This window comes from Cupressus sempervirens, chromosome 3 (assembly GCF_028749045.1).
Source record: "Cupressus sempervirens isolate cs-2001-9-10 chromosome 3, ASM2874904v1, whole genome shotgun sequence".
Lineage (NCBI taxonomy): Eukaryota > Viridiplantae > Streptophyta > Pinopsida > Cupressales > Cupressaceae > Cupressus > Cupressus sempervirens.
In genome coordinates this window covers 842,375,012-842,395,959 of record NC_143120.1, presented here as the reverse complement: position 1 = coordinate 842,395,959, position 20,948 = coordinate 842,375,012, and the positions used below count along the sequence as shown (strand labels likewise).

General features: G+C 35.5%; 1 protein-coding gene across 1 annotated transcript in view; it reads left to right on the top strand.

Annotated features, from left to right (window-relative positions):
• The window catches only part of LOC149569408 (vacuolar protein sorting-associated protein 26A-like), a 131,992-nt gene that overhangs the window by 80,598 nt on the left and 30,446 nt on the right, over nucleotides 1-20,948 (top strand). Inside the window, exons 6-7 of the mRNA XM_089822125.1 lie at nucleotides 2,595-2,639; nucleotides 3,780-3,891. Coding sequence (XP_089678251.1) covers nucleotides 2,595-2,639; nucleotides 3,780-3,891 — 157 coding nt within the window. The remainder of the gene's footprint in view (nucleotides 1-2,594; nucleotides 2,640-3,779; nucleotides 3,892-20,948) is intronic.

Sequence of the window (20,948 nt, the reverse complement as noted above, 5' to 3'; positions counted from 1 at the left end):
ATTCACGATTTGTCTTGAAGTTGTTGTTCTTTCAGTAGCCACCTTTCTTCATGACCGATTGAGCAGCAAGGACATGATTTTCTTCTCCACGGGAGCTCTTAATTATTCTCTTGCAGCTAGGCACGAGACTCCTCTTGAATGCAGTCAGCTCAGAGACAACAAATGCGGGGAATTCAGCACCCCCTCTTATGCTTTGAATAAATGATTCCCATGAGTGAGGAAGAGCATTTAATGCAAGCATAACAATGTCTTTGTCCACAACATCGCTACCAATGGCACTGAGCTGATCTTTTAATTCTAAAATCCTCATGAAGAAAGCCATGACTGCTTCTCCCTTTGCCATCTTGACTTGGACCAGTTGTTCGATTAATGCAAGTGCTCTACTTATGTTGTTGATCTCATACATTCCTTCCAGCTGTTTAAATATTTCCCTGGCTGAAGACATTTTGGAGATGATAGGAACAAGATGGTCTTTCACAGAATCAATTAGAATCTTCTTGGCTTTGAGATGGCATTCTTTTTGAACTGAAGTAAGTCCTCTTGATCTGCACGTTCAGTTTAGTCTTTTCCTTTTGCAAACTGAAGTAGATCATTTGCCTCAACCGCATGAAGGATACAAACTTTCCATGAGGTGAAACTCAATGCTCCTTCAAGTTTGTCCTCTTCTTTTCACCCTGTCACCATAATGACTGAAATAAGAACAACAAATTATCCTGATCCATTTATTGCCTAATCTGATCACAATTAATATGAAAACAACTGGGTTTTGATACCTTGTTAATCTTAGTGATCAGAATTAACAAAACTTAGAATATAAGCAAGATGTACATATATGAACACAAATATGCACTGAGAAAAGCTCCCTTTTGGAGGAAGAAAACCCAGCAACAAAGTTCAGATAATATATTATTAATATCAGCAGTAGTACAATTACAAGTTTACCCACCTAGGGCATAAGAAAAGGAGTGAAATTGATCCAATTGCAATTACTGATCTGAACCTTCGATCACCATAAGAGGAGATTATAATGATGTAGCTTCGCCCAGCAAGACTCAGAACTGATGATTGCAGACCTTAAATGATTGATTCACTGATTATTCAGGAACAGATTAGATTGCCAAATTTAGCAGAGGAGTTTGTTTGATTGAGTTAATAATGAAAGGCAACACAGTGCCTTGTTTGTATACCTATTACAAGCCTTGAGATCCTACGTTGTCCCTTTGTAGTTTGCCGCCAGATTACAAATATAAATTTATTAATCACAAGTTACAATTGCCTTGAATGACCAATAAGCTCAATTAGGGCCCAGCCCAGTTACATGGTATAATATAAGTTGCATTATTTTGGGGCCAAACCCAATTGCAAGAAGTGATGGAGTTATCACAATATAATTTAACTGGAAAAAAAACAGACATCCATTTACTACAATATATCAATAAATAGTGGGCCAAAATTAAATTACACCTTTGCAACACTGATATGAAAATATTTCCTTTTTGTCACTGTTCAACACTGCCACTGTGTAATGTGGAACCATTTAGTATATTATCCAACACCCTTCACACCAGAAGAAATTTAGGAAAAGTTGTGTGATAGTAAGTATAGAAGGTAACCATTACTTTCATGTATGTCTGCTCTGTTGATTGAATGTCTTTTATTTCATATTACATTTTACAAGTACTTATCTTAAACACCATTGGGGGTTTATCATGAATTTGACAACTTTAGTAGCCTTCTTGGAAACATTCCTAGCTCTATACTTTTTTTTCTTTTGGTATTACTGCATTCTAACAACCTCACCATTAAATTTTAGGGGAACATTTGAAATACAAAATCATTTTGGATTTCACTTCTACTTTGAAACCAGTTGAACAGGGCCGCAACAATGGCTCTTAAAATTACTCTCGTTTATTTCATTCGTAGCCAAGCAGAACGCAACTTTTTGTTTTTGTAAGCTCTAGATTTGGATAAGTTATTGTGATCTCTCTATAAAGGTTTTGTGAGTGAAATTTATTGGACTCTTGTGAACTTCTATCAGTTCTATGTCCTTTATGTCCAAGTGTAATTGGCATGTATTAAACCTGGTAGAAACACAGGTAACTGTTCTGTGACTCAGACTTTGCAGTAGGTGGAAAATTTGGCTGTTAAAAAACATATGTAATCTATAAAAAATGTTGTCTTTTTGATTTGAAAATATCAAGTTGGTCTTGTATTTTTTGCACAGACTTGGTTGATTCCGAGTTGAGGCCACTGACTTAACATGACTTGGACTTGTATTTACAAGTCCTTGTCAAGGCTTCTCACGTCTCATCAGATAGAGGGACAGTGTGAGAGGTCTTTTGTAAATACTTTTAAAAACATTTGTTGAGCCTCATAGGTACATATCATTTTCCAGTTAGACTAAGGTATGAGGAGGCATGAATGATGTTACTTGCAAGCAATGGTAGTTTTTTTGTAGGCAGAGGTGCAGGCATGCTTTCATTCTAGGATTTGTTTTCTCTCATGCTTTTGTTTATTGTCGCTATTAGGCAACTTTCTATTAAACAGTAGATAATAGAGGTATCATGGCTAATGTTATTGCATTGCTTCTGCAGAGTTGTACTTTGATAGAGGGAATTTTTATGACTTTACCTCCCTGGGTGAGTTAAGCTGTTACGTATATTTAGACTCATTCCATTTGAAATTATGAAATATTTTCCAATTCTCTGCATTGTATCTCTTCTAGCTGCAGCAATGTATAATATTTGTTGCTTAAAATGCATGTTTGAATTTCTTATTTATGTACAGGCTTAGTTCATGTTATAAATCCTATATCAAAGTGAGTCAAAAGTTGAGTGTGGCATGAATATTCCTCAATTTTTTGTGTATAATATTTGAAATTTCTCGAGACACTGAAAGGTGAGAGCATTGGGTGGATTAAACTTTCTGTCCATGGGTTTGGTTTTGCTTTTATCTAGACAATTGTAAAATACCTAAAATACCTATATTGAAATACAAGAAGCAATAACAACCTTAGGTTTGAAAATAACTTAGCTTCTTGAATTTCTTTTTTTCTTTTTAATTCTTCCCAACAGGTAGCAAATGAACTTTTGGTTTTCTTCATACCTTGTCCTTCCCCACCAAATACCCTATTTAACTGGCTTTCTAGCAATATCAGGATAACTGCTCATGTTGAAAACATGTTTTGCAGTTGCAGAGGATGACTAAGATGAATCGTATCCTTGGTATAATATGAGCATCATCGTCTTAAAACCTTGTCAGTCTTGAAAGTCTAGGGGCAAAAGTAGGGGGCTTATGATGCAGTGAAAGGGCTTGCTCTGCCAGATAATGGAATTGGAAAATAACTCTATGTTGATGCTGTCCTGTGCTTGTTCTTACGGAGCCATTCTTTAGCCTAGAGTCCTGCCAAATTCTCTTCCTGGTGATATTATTATAATAGATTCTCTTGCAGTTTTTCAGTTTTCTGCTATCTATCTCTTTGTAATCTCTGCTAATAATCCGAGCCCAGGAAAGTTGAAAAACAAATCTTTTTATATAAGTATCAGGACCCGGTTGTCTCCTTCATCAATGAAGCTCTGGATGATGGTGAAAGAAATCAATAATCCTCTTCAAAATACAAAGGGATACTAAATTTTCTTTATCCATATATGTACTTCATTTCACTCAAACTATCACATGATGAGGTTTGATATTAATTTGGACTTCATACTCTGACAAAAAAATCTGAATGCTACACAAATCATGCATTTCTCTGATGCTGACATTTACTTGTTTTGCAGTTCGTGAGCTTGATGTACCTGGTGAGATACATGATAGTAAGACATATCCATTTGAATTCTCTACAGTTGAGATGCCCTATGAGTCCTACAATGGTATAAATGTGAGGCTCAGGTATGGTAAATCTATTTACTTTTCATTGCTCTGATTTTAATAGGGGAATTTCAGTGCTTATTGGGAGAGGAATAGGATAAAAACTATAGGAAAAAAATTGAGTTTTAGTAACTTTTAAACAGTGTTCTAACATCTTGACTACCTTTCTCCTTGTGTTTAGTTGCTTTCATAATTTACAGCTCTTTTTGCCTCATTTTTTCTATTTGTACTTTTACGTTTAATCAGCATACATTGGTCATTTGTAGACATCAAAATAATCACTTTCCTTTCATTTTTCTTACTGTCCTATGGTTAAGTTGTTATCCTGAACAAAACTTGTATTTCTAGAATTTTGTCTTTGTAGTGCCAGTCTAGATGGTTACCCATTTGTGCATATTTTCAGAATGCAGTTGAGCGTTGTTCATTCTAATCTGAGTACATTTCAGCAATTTTAACTTCTGATTAGAGGTGCCGGAGCAACCTATTGATATAACACTTTAATTGGTCTACACAATAATAGATTGATGATGACAATGTTGGAGGTGGGAGTGAAATCAAGTTATTTGATACTAATTAGCAAGGAAGCGTCAAATGTTTTTGTGTTCTTAAGCAGTGGTTGGTTGATTGTTTAAATGCCAGTGAGCCTGTGATGACTTATGCATATTTTATTATTTGGGAATACAACATACAATTTGTGTGACTAATCTCTGGAATTTGATTGTTGTGAACTTTTTATTTTTGGAATACACAACCATGATCAATTTTAGTCCATCTCTTAAATCTTCTAGATTGCTGGATCATATACATTTTTTATATATATGGTCCACTAAATGTTCCTTTGTTATTCAAATTGTTGTATTATATACCACTCACTGATGACTATTCTAGAGGAAAGAACAAATTTGAGGTCTTTAGTCTGTTTCGGGAGTTTAAGGCTCTTTTAGAGAATAAAATTGTGAGAAATCATCAAGATGTTTAGGATTGACAATGGCAGTAGGTTTTTGAAATGATAATTGATTGATATTCAATATTAAACAAAGTTGTTGAATACTCCTTAAATAGAGATAAGTTTTTGAAATGATAATTGATTGATATTCAATATTAAACAAAGGACAGGAATACTCCTTAAATAGAGACTACATGCAAAGTTGTTAAAACAAGAACACAATACCAAAATTAAACATTCTAAATAAGAACTTACTACGAAACAGAAAGATCTTAACTAAATGACCATTATAGAGACATTACATAAATATGTCAATGCTCTCCCTTAAATGATCATTCTACTACCTACCTTACAAAAGATTGACATAATCTGCAGGTCATTTGGCCATCGATGCATAGAAAGCTGCCTCTGTGATATGAGCTTGCTGTTTAGACCCTACTTGGTTCTAGTAAATTTCTGGATATTGCCAAGATTACCACAATTTGTTGATCACTATCTTCTTGACATTTTGTGAAAAAAAAATCTCTGAAAACTTGATTTTGCCAAAAAATGTCAAAATAAGGTTCAACAAAATAGCGCCATGATTTTTTGGAAAATCATCAAACCTTCGATGTAATATTGACGTCACACCCCTTTTTTTGAAGAAATTGTTAGAAACATTAATTGACGGAAAAACAGAAAAAAAACCCCATTAACGAACAAATCTAAAGAAACCCCTTCATGAGTTTTTGTGGAGAAAAAATCAGAAAAAACACTCAAGGTTTTATTGTGGAAAAGAAATTAGAAAATCATTCCATGATTCATTTGTGCAAATAAATTAGAAGCCCCTCCACTTTTTTTTTGTGGGAAAATGTCAGAAAACCGTACATGATTTTTGTTTTTTGTGGAAAAGAAATTAGAAAAATCAGAATTTAAAAAACATTGAAATTAGGTAATAAAAAAAGAGCAAAAGAACTCTGAAGCTTGATTTTGCCAAAAATTGTAAAAATAAATTTCAACAAAATTATTACGAAGTAATTGGTAAAAGAATAGAATAGAAATGTTCTATTCTAGCTAAAAGAAAGCTAAAGAAAGATAGCAGATAACTACAACTAAATATTAGAAACATTCTAATATTTACAATAGATTACAAACACATAACCATTAACTTATAATAGAAGCTTATCTATTATCCTAATACCCTCCCTTAATTGTTAATCTATCCACAACACCAAGTTGTCCTCTGAATTTGACGAACTTATCATGACCAAGAGGCTTGGTGAGAATGTCTGCAGTTTGATTTGTGTGAGGAACATACTAGAAGTCTATTGTCCCGTCTTCAACCAACTATCGTATGTAGTAATAGTGAACATCCACATGCTTGGTTCGTTCATGGAAGATAGGGTTTCGTGCTAGCTTGATAACACCTTCATTATCAACAAGCAAAGTGGTTGGTCCTACTGGTGACATCTACATATCCCCAAGCTTCTGATGAAGCCAAACAACTTCACAACCTGCCTTGACAATCCCTCTATATTCAGCCTCTGTAGAGGAGAGAGAAACTGCTTGCTGCTTCTTACTGGTCCATGTGATGACACCTGATCCCAAATTGAACACATATCTAGAAGTTGACTTTTTATCGTCAATAGAGCCTGGCCAATCTGAATCCGTGAACCCACTGAGTCTAGGATTAGACCTTTGAGAGTAAAGAAGTCCATAATTTGAAGTGCCCTTCACAACATTGAGATCTTTCTCCATGGGTGTAGATGCAAGCTTGCAATCTTGCATACAAAATTTGTCTAACAGAGCGCTGACAAATTTGGATTGAGAGATGAATATACTAGAAGATTGTTGCCAAATCTCAACACCTACACAATAATGCATGAGCCCAAGATCCATCATATCAAAACACTAGCATAAATTCTGCTTGATTCCCTGAACGGCTAGTGATGATAAAATCATCCACATAAATAACCAGAAGGATGATGTCATTGTCAATACTCTTGATATACAAATTTGAGTTTGAAAATCTCCTCTAGAAGCCTTGATCACTGAGGTACTTATCAATTTTTATGTACCATGCCTTAGGGGCTTGCTTCAAGCCATAGAGAGCTTTCACCTGCTTCAAGCCATAGAGAGCTTTCACCAATTTGAAAACCTGATGGTCTTTACCAGGAACCTTGAAACTAGGAGGTTGAGTTATGTAGACCTCTTTGTGGAGATCAACATTCAGGGAAACACTCTTGACATTCATCTGATGGACCTTCTAGCCAAACTGTGCTACCATGGCTAGGATTAATCTGATAGTGCTCATCTTCGTGGTAGGATCAAAGGTCTCCTCATAATCAATGCCCTGACATTGGGAAAAACCCTTTGCAACTAAACGAGCATTGTACTTATCCAAAGTACCATTAGATTTGTTTTTGATTTGTAAGCCCATTTGCAGCCAATGAGTTTCTTCCCTGGTGGAACATTAGAAATGACCTAGGTGTTATTCTTCAACAGACTCTGGTGTTCAGATGTCATGGCTTGTTCCCACTATGGAATTCCTTTAACCTCGGGATATGTTTGAGGTTCAAACACACTATGAATGTTGGTCACGAGAGCAAAGTTAACAGATTCTATAGGTTTGCTCTTTTTTCGAGCAATTCTCCCATCTATGAGCTTATCATCACAAAGATCAGCAAGTGTCTTAGCCCACCACTTAGGCCGGAGAGGAGAATGAGCAACATTAGTATCAGGAGACGCTTGGTGAGTATGTTCCTCATTAGAAGAATCCAGATCTAACTCAGGTTAAGCATCTACAAATTTGGGTGATCCAACAGGAGAAGCTGGAGGTGTTTGTAGAGGGATCACTGATATAACTGGAGTTGCAGTAGCTACTAGAGCCTTCCCATTTGGTGGATCTAATGAAAGCTGAACTCCCAAATCATGAGCCTTCATAGGTTGGTCTACTGGATCAGGAATAGGAGAAACAAGCATGAATGGTCCTTGCTACTCATCAAAGACTACACCACAACTGTACATGAGATGAGATGTCTTAGTGTCAATCAAGTAGTAGACTATGTGAAGACTTTTGTATCCAACAAGTGTGAGTTTCTGACTCTTGTTATCCAACTTGGTGTGTGATGCATTAGGGATCCAAATAAGTGCAAGGGAGCCAAAAACCTTCAAGTGATTGATATTGGGCTTGCTACCTAACTAGGCCGCTTCTAGAGTTTTACTTTTGACTGCTATGGTGGGTGACCGATTCAAAAGATAAACTACAGTGTTGACTTCTTTGCTTAGAACTTCTTTGGAACATGTCTGTGTTTGAGCATGGATCGGGCTGTCTTGGTGATTGTTATGTTTTGACATTCAACTACACTGTTTTGTTGTGGTGTGTGGGGTCTGGTTAACTGTGTTTGATGCCATGAGTAACCAAGAAGCTAGAGAATTCATTAGAACAAAATTCCCCCATTGTATGATCTAAGAGTAATAATAGATTTCCTAGACTCTTTTTTCAACTAAAGGTTTAAACTTCTGAAATACAGGAAATGCATCTAATTTTTTTAAAGAAAATACATCCAAATTTTTCTACCAAAATCACCAACAAACAACAAAAAATACCTAGAGCCAAGAATAGGAGTGGCCATAGGGCCACAGGCATTGGCATGAACAAGTTGAAGTACCTGAGAAGTTTGCCATGAATCGCCACTAGGGAAAGGTGTACGATATTGCTTCCCAACCTATCATGCATCACAAACTCCAAGCTGTTGAGTCTGAATCTCTGGCATACTAAGGACAAGCTCTTCTCGAGCAAGTTGAGTGAGATAATGCACATTTAAGTGCCCATATTGTTGATGCCAAAGTGTGCTAACAGAAGACTGTCGAGCAACCGTAGCTAAGTCCTGAGAATCACAAGAATTGGTAAGTTGGAAAAGACCATGATTCTCAAGACCCACTGCAACAATTGACTAAGTCGCCCTATCAGCGATGGTGCATTGATGTGAAGTGAAGGTGACATTCAAGTGTGGAGAGTGTTGCAGTAACTGACTGACTGAGAGTAGATTTAGTTCCATCCTTGTAACATAGTACACATCAAGGAAAATGAGATTCCTCCCAGAAAAATGAATCTGAATGTTGCCTTTACCGACAACGATGTACGCTTCTCCGCCACCAAAAATAACAGAATCTGAGTAAGTTTGGTAGTCAGTGAACCGGTCTCTGCGGTGTGTGAAATGACGAGAGGCACTTGAATCAATATACGAGGCAGAGAACTTTACATGATTTGCTGGTCTTTTAGCCATGAAGGCATAAAAGGCTGATTCCGTTTGCTCAGTGTACTCTGCAGTGTTCGCTTTGGGCTATGAACCATTGAATTTTGAATTGCTCTTGAGCAGAATATTAGTCAATGATGCTATAGCACGTTTCTCAATGAAAAATGTGAAAATTTGTGAAGGCACATTCTTTGAGGCAAAAAGCAGAAGACCCAAATTTTTTTAAGGGGTACCCAAAAGAGAGCTTGAAAAACCCATAAAGAATATGTTGAAAGCTCAACTAGGTATTTCAAGCTTGAAATTCTTAGTGGGTTTTTGAAAGCTCAACATAGAATAATCGAAAACCTAGTTGAGCTTTCAAAAACCCACTAAGAATTTGTAATCAAAAAATTATTTCGAGCTCAAAAATTAGGTTTTTGAACAAAAACGACTACTGAAAAAAACGTGAAAAATGGTGGAAATATGCAGAAAAACAGACAGCAATTGCATAAAAAAGATCGTAAGAAGCAAATATCACAGAAAATAATTTCAAAAAATATTGCTTTGATAATTCAAATAAAGAAATTATAATATTTTTTGAAAAAATTCATAGAATTGGCTATGCTACTATTTTACGAAGTAATTGGTAAAATAGTTGCTTGTTATTAACAAAGACCGAGAGGTCTATATATGCAAAATAAAGCGATGTTTCTTTAGGAAATAATCGTAAAGAATAGAAATATTCTATTCTAGCTATAAGAAAGCTAAAGAAAGATAACAAATAACTAAAGCTAACTAAATATTAGAAACATTCTAATATTTACAATAGATTACAAACAGATAACCATTAACTGATAATAGAAGCTTATAAAGTTCAACAAAATAGCACTATGATATTTTTGGAAAATCATGAAACCTTCGATGTCGTTTTGATATCACAACCCCTTTTTTGAAGAAATTGTGGTTTCTGTTTGACGGAAACCCCCCCCCCCCCCCCCAAAAAAAAAAAACCCTTAGCACAGAAATCTAGAGAAACCCCCTCGTGGGTTTTTGTGGGAAAAAAATTCTATAACCCTTTTAAGGATTCATTGTGGAAAAAAATTAGAAAATCTTTTCATGATTTATTTGTGGAAATAAATTAGAAAGCTCTCCACTATTTATTGTGGAAAACTGTCAGAAAAACTTTAGAAAATCATAAATAATTATTGCTGGGAAAAAAATCAGATAGCTCTTCATGGTTTTTTGTGGAGAAGATTTAGCAGATCCCCAATGGTTTTTTTTAGGAAAGAAATCAGAAAACACACCTCATGATTTTTTTGTGCGGGAAAAATAGAAACCTCTCCATGATGTTTTTGTGGAAAAAATTAGAAAGCCTTCTAGTAGAGAAAGAACCCACCATGTTTAAATAATTGTGCAAGATATTGAAAGCATAGATATCGTTGCATTGTAGCCAAAGCTCTTGATCATGTGGTAAGAAAAAAAAAACATGCACTGCAGAAAAAAGAAAAGTCCCACAAATTTTGCCAAAAAAATTGTGTGCAAAAAGAATCTACATGACAATAGACTCTGCGTGGTAGAAAAACCTTTAGTAGACCTCAAAAATCTCGGCACAATTATGACATAGAAACTTGTTGAGAAAAATCCTTTCAATCCGCCATGATTCTGCTCAAAGATTTTGCATAAAACCTAAGTTGTCAGTTAAATTTGGGTTTGAAATTCGTTCAAATTTTTTTTGGGGTGGGTTTGAATTTGTTTTGGGTTTGTCCCTACAAAAATATATTCTTTTTTTAACATATTAAAGATGGTTAAAAATGTACATCATCTATAAGATTTCTAAGCATCTGTCCATCATTTATATCTATCTGAACTGAACCATCTAAGAGAACTATGACATCTTATCCATTGGAATATATTGGACTTTATAGAAATCAAATTATCAACATCAAAATATGGAAGCTCAGGTCTTCTGAAATATTATAAGGTTTCTTTAATGGTCAGCCTAGTTCTCTTTAGTTTATCAAGTAGTTTCTATTTTTGTCTGAAGTTCACGATTGTTTCTTTTAGAAACATTATCTTTGTAAATCAATATGAGTTGTTATCTCCTTTGTTAATACAACTATAACACAATCGATTTGCCATAACAGGGTCATCAGGTTCCCATAATCTAATGGTCTTGTTGCTAGACTCAACTATATCATCATTAAACCTCCCCAACAAGGGATTGATGCAAAAGCATCCTAGGTGTAGGGGCAATCTTGCATCACCCAAAATTATTTCTGATTTCTTTTAATAAGGACTATCTCAATGCAGAGTTCCTACTTTTGGATGTCAGAATGTCCTAATTTCATCTCGAAGGTTCATTTTAGATATATTAGTTTGTTAGAATGTTTCATTGCAATATCATGTTTTGGCAGTAGGGTATAAAAACTTTGATCTCAGTTTTGAAGATTTTAGAGGCTTCAAAAAGGGGTCAAACCTTGACTCACTGGGGGTCACAAAATTTAAACATTGTAGATCAGGTGGTGGCTTTTCCAAAATGGGGTCATAATAGTCAATCAAAGCAACTAGCGATAAATTATGGTCTTTGGAAGTTGTGCCACCTGAAATGGGCAAAAGTGAAATTTTTCCTTCATTTCTAAAAGTTGTTGGTGCCTACTCTAATGTAATAAAATATGAAAAATAATAATAGTTTAGGGTTGGTCGGCCTTAGGGTCTAGGGTTAAATTTCTAGAACCTTCTTCGATGGTGAGAATTGCTCGTATAACTGTCCTTCAATTCCCCTTTACGCTCTGCAACTCTCAAAAACATTACACCTCTCTTGGACACTATAATAACATTGATGAAAGGGTGATTTCTTGCATCTTTCCATCCATCATATACTATGGACTAGAGTTCAAAGGCTCAATCTTGGCTTGGTCTTGGCAAGATTGATTCAACTTGTGGCTAGGCAAGGCCGACTTGACTCGTAACTCAACAATGACTTGGAAAAATAATAAACCCCTTGAAACTTAGAGATTTTTAATGATTTAAAACTTGTTTCATGCACCCATTGATTAACGCTTGAAGACACTATAATATCATCAAATAGAAGCCAACTTGGTCACTCACATAAACTTACATCCATCAGAAAAGTACAAACGTACACTGGAGCTTTAGGAAACAAGAAAATACACACACACACACACACACACGCACGCACACATATATATAGAATTATAAATATTGTCAAAAGTATATAAAATCGATGAAATCCATGACATCTAATGTTCCCAAACATGTGTAAATAAAAACAAGTCTATGGCTCATGGTCTCGTTCAACCTCAACCTTAGAGTAATTTGTTTGCTTCCTACATATGCATATAAGTTAGGTTTTGGATGATTGAATAGCCATAATGGTCAACATCAATGTTCCCTGATGCACTCTATCCATCTCCTCAGCTATATCCACAACCTCAACCTCATCTTGGTCAACCCTCTAATGGTCCTCCTTAATGAAGACATGATTAATGGACTCAATGGGCTACTCAGATACTAGATCAACCTCTACAAGAGTGATAAAAGAGGAGTTAGTATCCAAAAGTTGTCCAGTCCTAAGACAAAGGTTGTAATGATCAAAAGACAAGATCATTCACCCTTTCCACAAACAATCTATTACACCTCTTCAAGTGGATTTTCTTGAACATGGAACAATTATGCGCACATCTAGAAGCATAGCATGATTGACTCAAAATATGGATGACAATTTTTTGAAGGTTTGGGGTTGTTGGCCCAAGCATTTGCCACCATCTATCTTAAATAAGGAAAAGAAAAAAAGTCTCTTTTCCAAGTTTAAGGCAAGATTATGAAATCAAAATTCATATGCTATAAACATAATAATCTTAACATACATTTATACCTAGTTTGCAACTCTGTATGCATTATTGTATGCATCCATCTCATATAGTGTACTTGTTCCATCACTAGACATATTTTGTATTGTTGTATAATGGCCACTATGAACCTCCTTACATGCCTTAAAGTCATTGTGAAAACACAACGCCAGATTGAAGTAATAAGTTGCTGCATGGATGAGCTTATGAAGCTAGTTTATCCATCTCCTATTAATTATCTCCCAAATGGGGACATACTTATCCTCAACTCTCAGTGTCTAGTTCTAATGTGCTTGGCCCTATCCATGCCTTAATATATGTAGAGCATAGAGGGCTTCTCTTCCTCAACAACTCGTGGGAGAACTACTAGGACCTTAGTGACTTGCAAATAATGTTAAACAAAAACAATTCCAAACAAGTGTGCAAGAAAATAAGTAAAATTGCAAAGTTGCAAACAAAGTAAACTTATGCATATAAGTTAAAAGTAAGTACTAAATGTTAAATTGTAATAAATTTACCTACACAATCTCTACACAAGGGATATAAAAACTTGCTTCGTAAAAAATCCAACCTAACACATCCATCGTTGCAATGGTTGTAGCATAGGATGTGGAAGTCCACTCCTCATCAGTGAACATGCATCTCAAAACAGCTTTTGATTTCATCAAGGGTTTTAGTGTAAGGAAATTTGAGGCAAATGTCATGGTACCAAGATGAGAAAACTTCTTTTGCTCCGTGTATTGCCTCATATTGCTTAGGACTAGTGCAAGTCAAAGTAATGAGACTCGGACCCGACTCAGACTCGGCAATGACTCAATAATGACTTGGCAAAGTGATAAAACCCTTGAGATTTTGAGATTATTTAGGATTTAAAGAACATTCCATGCACTCATTATTGAATAAAGCTTAAAGACACAATAACATCATGAAATAGAAGGTAATTTGATCACATACTTAAACATACATCGATTACATAAGTACAAAGGTAAATTGCTAAATACTAAAACTAAATAGTAGTTGAAGGAAATATAACACATAGATATATAAAATCCATGAAACCCATCAAAATGTATATCAAATCCATGAAATCCATCACATCAATAGTCATCATCAAATGTTCCAATCATATGTTAAGTTAAACAAAAAGTAAAAACAAGACTATAGCTATGGCTTCTAGTTCTCATCCTCATCCTCAACCTCAGTCTCAATATAATCTATAATATGTCTCTTAGTAAGGCGTCTAAGGTAGGTCCTGGATGACTGATTCACCATAGCCTCAGCCTATGAGGTGCCTCTAGGATCAACTGTAGTCTTTGTCAATGCTTGTGAGGTGCCACTAGGAACAAATGTAGCTCTCTACTCCTCTACTGCCATAGCCACAACCTCAGCCTCTTTGTCTGCCTCGTCAACCCAGTCTAAGTCCTCATCATCAAAGACAAGATCAGTAGCCTCACTGATCAACTTAGACTCTGGATCAACCTCCTGTAGAGTAATCCGAGAGGTGTCATTATCCAAAATCTTCCTAGTCCTAATATGCAGGTTGTAATGCACAAAGACAAGTTTATTCATTTTCTCCACAGGCAACCTGTTACACCTCTTCAAGCGGATGTGTTCGAACATGCTCCAGTTGTGCTCACATCCAGAAGTGCTACTTGGTTGGCTCAATATGCAGATGGTGATTTGTTGAAGGTTTTTGGTTGAAGGCCCAAACATTTGCCACCATCTATCTGAATTTTGAAGAAAAGAAAAGCAAACAATATTAGTCATATATGTGCATCATTTCATATTGTATAGGGCTTAAGCTGTAATTTTTACCTGGCTGCAATTTTGTACAACCTTCTTTGCAAATTTGATTTGAAAAATGGGCCCTGTTGCATTATTATAGGCATTCATCTCAAGCAATATATCTGTGGCCATCTTCAATATCACAGTGTATAGGCGACTAAGAACTTCCTCATTTGCCTTGAAATCATCATGGAAACAGTATGCCGGATTGAGGCAATAGGCTGCTGCATGGTTGGGTCTATGAAGCTGATTTCGCCATCTCCTATCAATTATGTCTAAAATAGGGCCATACTTGTCCTCAACTCCTACATATTTGGCTCTAATAGCCTCCTTGGCCCTATCCATGCCTTCATATATGTAGCCCATAGTGGGCTTCTCCCCATCAACAACTCATAGGAGGGCTACAAGAGGCTTAGTGATATACAAAACAATTAAACAAAAAAAAAATTTAGGGAATGATGAAACTTTGCAAAGTTGCACAATGAAAATAAAACAAAAATATGTATGAGATAAATTAATTTATAAATTTTAAGACTTAAGCTTTTAAATTTTAAATGACCTCCACAATCTCCTTACATGGATCCCAAAAACCTTCTTCATCATAGATGCAGTTTGTTGCATCTATCCCTGCAGGGGTGGTGGCAAAGGACGAGGAAGTCCATTGTGGACCAACAAACATGCACCTCAAAGGTAACCTTGACCTCAACAAGGATTTTAGTGTGATAAAATTAGAGGCAAATCTTGTGATACGGAGATGAGCCAACTCCTTTCCCTTCGTGTATTCCCTCATAATGTCGAGGACCAAGGCATGATTATAGATGAACTTGCAAAGATTTTTGGCCTTATCAACACATGATTGCACCCATTCAATCTTGCCAATATCCTCTAATATGAGGACGAGGTAATGGGCTGCACATGGAATCCAAAAGATTCTTGGGTGTCTCTCCATCAAAAGTTTTCTTGCAACAATTTTAAATTAGTTAGTAAACAATTAAAAATTTAGATATGTTAAAAAACTTTTAATTTTCAAAATTTAGTGAAAAACAAAAATAAAAATTTTAGAATCGTAGAAGTTAAATTTTACCGCCAGCAACATAATTAGCTGCATTATCAGTCACCACTTGGACAACATTCTCTTCCTCCACCTCCCTTATGACCTCTTCAATAGCCTCATATAAGTATTTTGCATTTCTGACGTGTGGAAGCATCTATAGACTTCAAAAACATGGGAGATCCTGAAAGTGAAAATAAAACAAAATAATTATCATTGAATAATCAATAAAACAAAATTTTAGTTATTCAATAAATAATACATTAAATTTTAGACTTGAGAAGTAGAGGATGATGAATTACCTCCTTTAGAAACAAAATTTTTTAGGAGAGTCCTATTCCTCCTATTTGTCCATCCATCCGTCATAATGGTACACCCCCTTTTCTCCAATTCTTTCTATGGTCCTTCAACTCAAGTTTCATCTCCTCAACCATTTCTAGTAAGAGGGGGTCACTCAACTCATCTTCAGTGGGGGTTTTAAACCCCGCAGCATAGATGGAAACTCCATCAATCATCCTCTGCCAATAAGGAGTCCCGCTACATTTATAAAAACATTTAAATTACCATATTTCAACATCAAGTTAAAATTATAAAATTTTATTTTCAAAATTGAATTAAAAAAATTGAAAATTAAAACTTAAATCTATCAAATATAAATGAAGTTGAAGTACCTGGCTGCTGTAAATGGAATGTTGCAAAAATACCAAAACTTGCAAATTGCTCCTCTCAGCTTCATGGATCTTCCTATACCAGCTCAAGCTCTCAAGTGAGGGTTGTGCACTAGGAGTGGAACGTGGTACAAAAGAAATGTCCAACCTAGATTTTCTAACTCTAGGACGAAAGGTAATGCCAGTACTACTATCAGGGGTAGCGCCACTAGTAGTGCAAGGAATAGATGTAAAAATAGTATCACTAGCAGAAGCACTAGGATGATAGAGGGGAAGCGAAGAACCTTCTCGAACAAAACCTATTGAACCTGGGGGTGTAAAACTAGATACAAAAGCGATTCTAGATGAGTGTGGATGGGAAGTGGAACCAATCAGAGGTAACTCTGCTAATTGTTTTTGTCTTAATTCCTTTTCTTGTTCATATTTTTTAAGGCAACATAACAAAAATGTTGAATCTCAGCAGTTGCAACTTTACAAGGCTCAGCATCATGACCACGTATGCCAGTGATATGGTATTTCAATCTATTTATCCCCCCACTATTAATGACCTTACAAAATAAACATTTTGCTTGATTTTTACCTCTACCCGGAAAGTCTATGGTGTACTTCCAGCACTCATCTTTTTTATTGCCTTTAGAGAGCTTAGGTTTTTTAATTGGAGGAGCCATTTTGAGTAAGGAAAAATGTCTAGGTTGCTGTGATAAGACATTTTAGACAAAAAATTACCATTTAAGCATTGTATTTTATGAAATTCTAAAGTAAAACAAAATCCATAAATATGCAGAAAAAATTCATTCATAAAACCCATAAGCATAGAGAAAAAAATCATTTAAAGCCAAAAAATCAACTCTTACCTCTTTGAATTGAGTTGACAAGTGTTGAGAAGCGCTCCTATAAACTCCTTGATGATCTAAATGCAAGTATATAGCTGCTCCAATGTAACAAATGCAAGCTTTTCTCCTCTTCCTTTCAGCTGGTTGCAAAACAATGACACTCTATTTCCCTTCTTCCTCGCTTTCTTTTTGTCACAATAGAGTTTTATGAAAGCCTTTTTAGGGTTATAAGGATAAGAAAGAACAAAAAATAATAATAAAAAACAAACAATTTTATTATTTTCTCTTAGCCAAAACTTGACTGCCGCAGCCGGGTCATGATAGTCATGACTCGTGAGTCACACCTTGACTCGCAAGTTAGGCGAGTCACTTGACCTAACCTGTTGAGCTCGAGTCACGGGTCATTTTGACCCAGCAAGCCTTGTTTGACTTGCTGACTCGGGCGACTTGTGGCAAGTCTCGTTACTCTGGATTGTAGACAACTTTGCAAATATTTATGGGTCTTTCAACGCATCGTTTTAGCCTTTTCCCCATTTAACCTTATCAGTATCCTCAAACATGAGGTCAAGGTAATGTGTTGCACAAGGAGACCAAATTTTTGTTTGGGTTGCCTATCCATCAAAAGTTTGCTTGCAACAGTTCTAAATTAATTAGAAATTTAGATATGATATGAAAATTTTAATTTCTAAATAAATTCATGGGTGACTCTCCATCAAAAGTTTATCCGTAGCCACCTGAACCACATTTTCTTCCTCCACCTCACGTATAACTTCCTAAGTAACTTCACTTAAGTATGCAACATTTTTTAAATCTGAGGAACAATCAATAGATTTCAAAAATTTGCAAGATCCTAAAAGTAAAGAAAAATAGTTATTAATTATTATGGACCAATCAATAGGTCAAAAATTAGATTATTCAATGCATTTAGAGAAGTAGAATGATCAATCAACTTTATAGGAAATAAGAAAATTTAGAAATGTTCTACTCTTATCTGTCCAAGCATCTTTCAAGATGGTGCAACCCTTTTGGCTCCAAGATTGTTGGTGCTCCTCTAGCTCAAATTTCATATCATCAACCATTTCTAACAAGAGTGGGGCACTTATTTCAGATTTATTAGGGGCTTTAAACACTACAAAAGGTTAGGACATCTACCATGCCTTGCTTGTAAGCATACGTGACACATAGATTATGATTAGACAAAGCAAAGTTCAATTTCAAGCTACGAATTAAAAAATTTTCTTTTAAACTTTTAGACAACACAAAGTTCAAATTAAGAAAATTAGCTGGCTGCAATAAATGTAATGTTGCTAAAGTACCAAAACGTGCGAATTTGCTTTCGTGCAACATCATGGATCTCCTTGTTTCAACCCATGCTCGCAAGGGAGGGCTATGTGCCACGAGTATTGCATGACACAAAATAACTGTCCATCTTGGATCTCCAGAGTCTAGGGTCGAGGGTAATAGTGCCACTAATAGGAGCAAAACTAGTAGCACTAGGATGAAGGGGAAGCATAGAAGAATCCTCTCCAATATAACAGGTGGGGATGGATGAGACTACAAATGTGGATGATTGGGAGCCAATGGAATTTAAGTTCTTTAACTGTCTCTTCTTAGTTTCCTTTTTTTGTACACATGTTTCTAACTAGACATCATTGCCATGTATGTTGACAATATTGGAATTAAAATCTATTGATGCTACCATGATTTTCTTTACAGAAGAACATTTTGTTTGATTTTTTGTTTGCTAAGAAAGTGTTTAGTATATTTCCCAGCTTCATCCTTTGGAGGCATTGGGAAAAACTTATGTTTTCAAAATGTGAAAAATGTTGTACATTGTGTTTTTTCCTTCAAAATTTTCAAATTTCAAAGGAAGAGTTTATAAAAATTAGGAAATCCAATATTTTTAAAGAAAAATTTGTAAATATGTGGTTACAATTTTTTTCCAAAAAAGATTTAGGGTTTGCTATTGTTTTACTTATCTCATGTTTACAATTTATACTTTAAACGAAAACATTCAAGATTTGGAAATCTTAAATAAACAAATTTAACAATAAAATAAGAGATCTATAAATATAACAAAAAAAACTAACAAAATCTACAAATTTTAACACTTCCCTCTTTCAAATGAGTTAATTTTTGGTACAACTGCTATGGACTCCTTGATGCTCTTAGTGCAAACCTATGAGCTTCCCGACATGACTTGTGGACTCCTTGATGCTCTTCTTCCCTGCTGGTTGCAAACGCATGGTCTCTCATCTTTTTTTCCTCACACTTCTTCTCTCTTCTTCTCATAACAAGCACATAGATTACCTTCTAGGGAAACACAAAATATAAGTAAAATTAAGAGGGCAAGTACTTTTTATTCTTTTGCCTTTTGCATGTGCATCTGACTGTTGCCTAGGCCAGCTTGGCTCGCTGACCCAGACTACCTGAACAACTTGCGGAGAGTTATAGGACCCTGCTATGGACACCCCTATTTCGATTTGTGAACCTTGATGGGCTGCAAGGAATCCTCTGCCTGTTTCACCTCGTTGTCCAATAAAGTGATGCACACCTTTTTTATAAGCCCCTTGGAGCCTCATTAAATGATTTCACCATTTTTTGTCCATATGGCAAGAAGACAAGATCAAATGCCAATCCATTTGGATAAATGCATCTGTTTATGTCTTCTTTGGCAATGTCTCTTGCTTGATGCTGAGATGATACTTCCAAGGGTCCCTTTGCTCTCTTATTTGTAACCAATTCTTGAGGAACATGGAGGAATGGGTGGCTCTTTGTGGGTTGTTCTTTGGAAGTGGGAATTGAAGCCATAGATTTTTTTTAGTTTTATTCCTAGAGTTTTGCAAAGGTGAACATGTACATTGTTAGTTGCTTCATTTTCTTGTTTCTGCTCTTGAATATATTTTTTGACAACATGGTTTGCAAGAAAGGTTTTAGGTATATATCCTGTCAATTCTTGGCTTTCCTGTACAAAACTTAATGCCTTTTTGAGGGATAAAGCACAGATGCATTGGTTGAACTATTTCCACATATTTCCATAGTGGAGAGGTTTGTTCTGTTTTGAAATGGGAGTTCCCGGTGGTAGACACACATGACATTCTATGAATCCACAAACAACATAAAAAGCCACAAATCAAAGTGCAAAAATAAAATAAGACCAGAGAGCTCATTTCATTCTGTAAACAAAATGCAAAGAAAACAGAGGTACCTAATACAAAGAAGCTATATCATGCAGTTGTTTTACAGTTCTTCTGTCTGGCTCATTGTTGTTGCAGTTGTCTCCTTTAGCACAGATCACTGTCTTACCTAATCGCCAGTTTTAGGTAATTGGAGATACCTTGTAGAAGGTATGTTGCTGTAGCTCTTATGGTCTTTACTATGAAGAAAGTTAATCTTTTGTGCAGATTTTCTATTGCTTGATTAGCAACTTGTTTTCATGAGCCTCATTAGATTGATATCAACTAGGTTATAATTTATGTGGCAAGGAGATGGTTTTGGTTAAATTGGTTTTACTTGTATGATAACAGTTACATAAAATTGGTCAGAAATAAGTGAATGTTTTTACAGACAGGTTTTTTTAGATTGCAATTCCTGTATTATACTATTGCATTATTGTTTTGATCTCGAATGTACCAATTAGCTCATATTCATGTTTTGTATCTCATCGTTCATGCATTAAGCTCATGATTTTTGATCTTCTGGTCTTTGA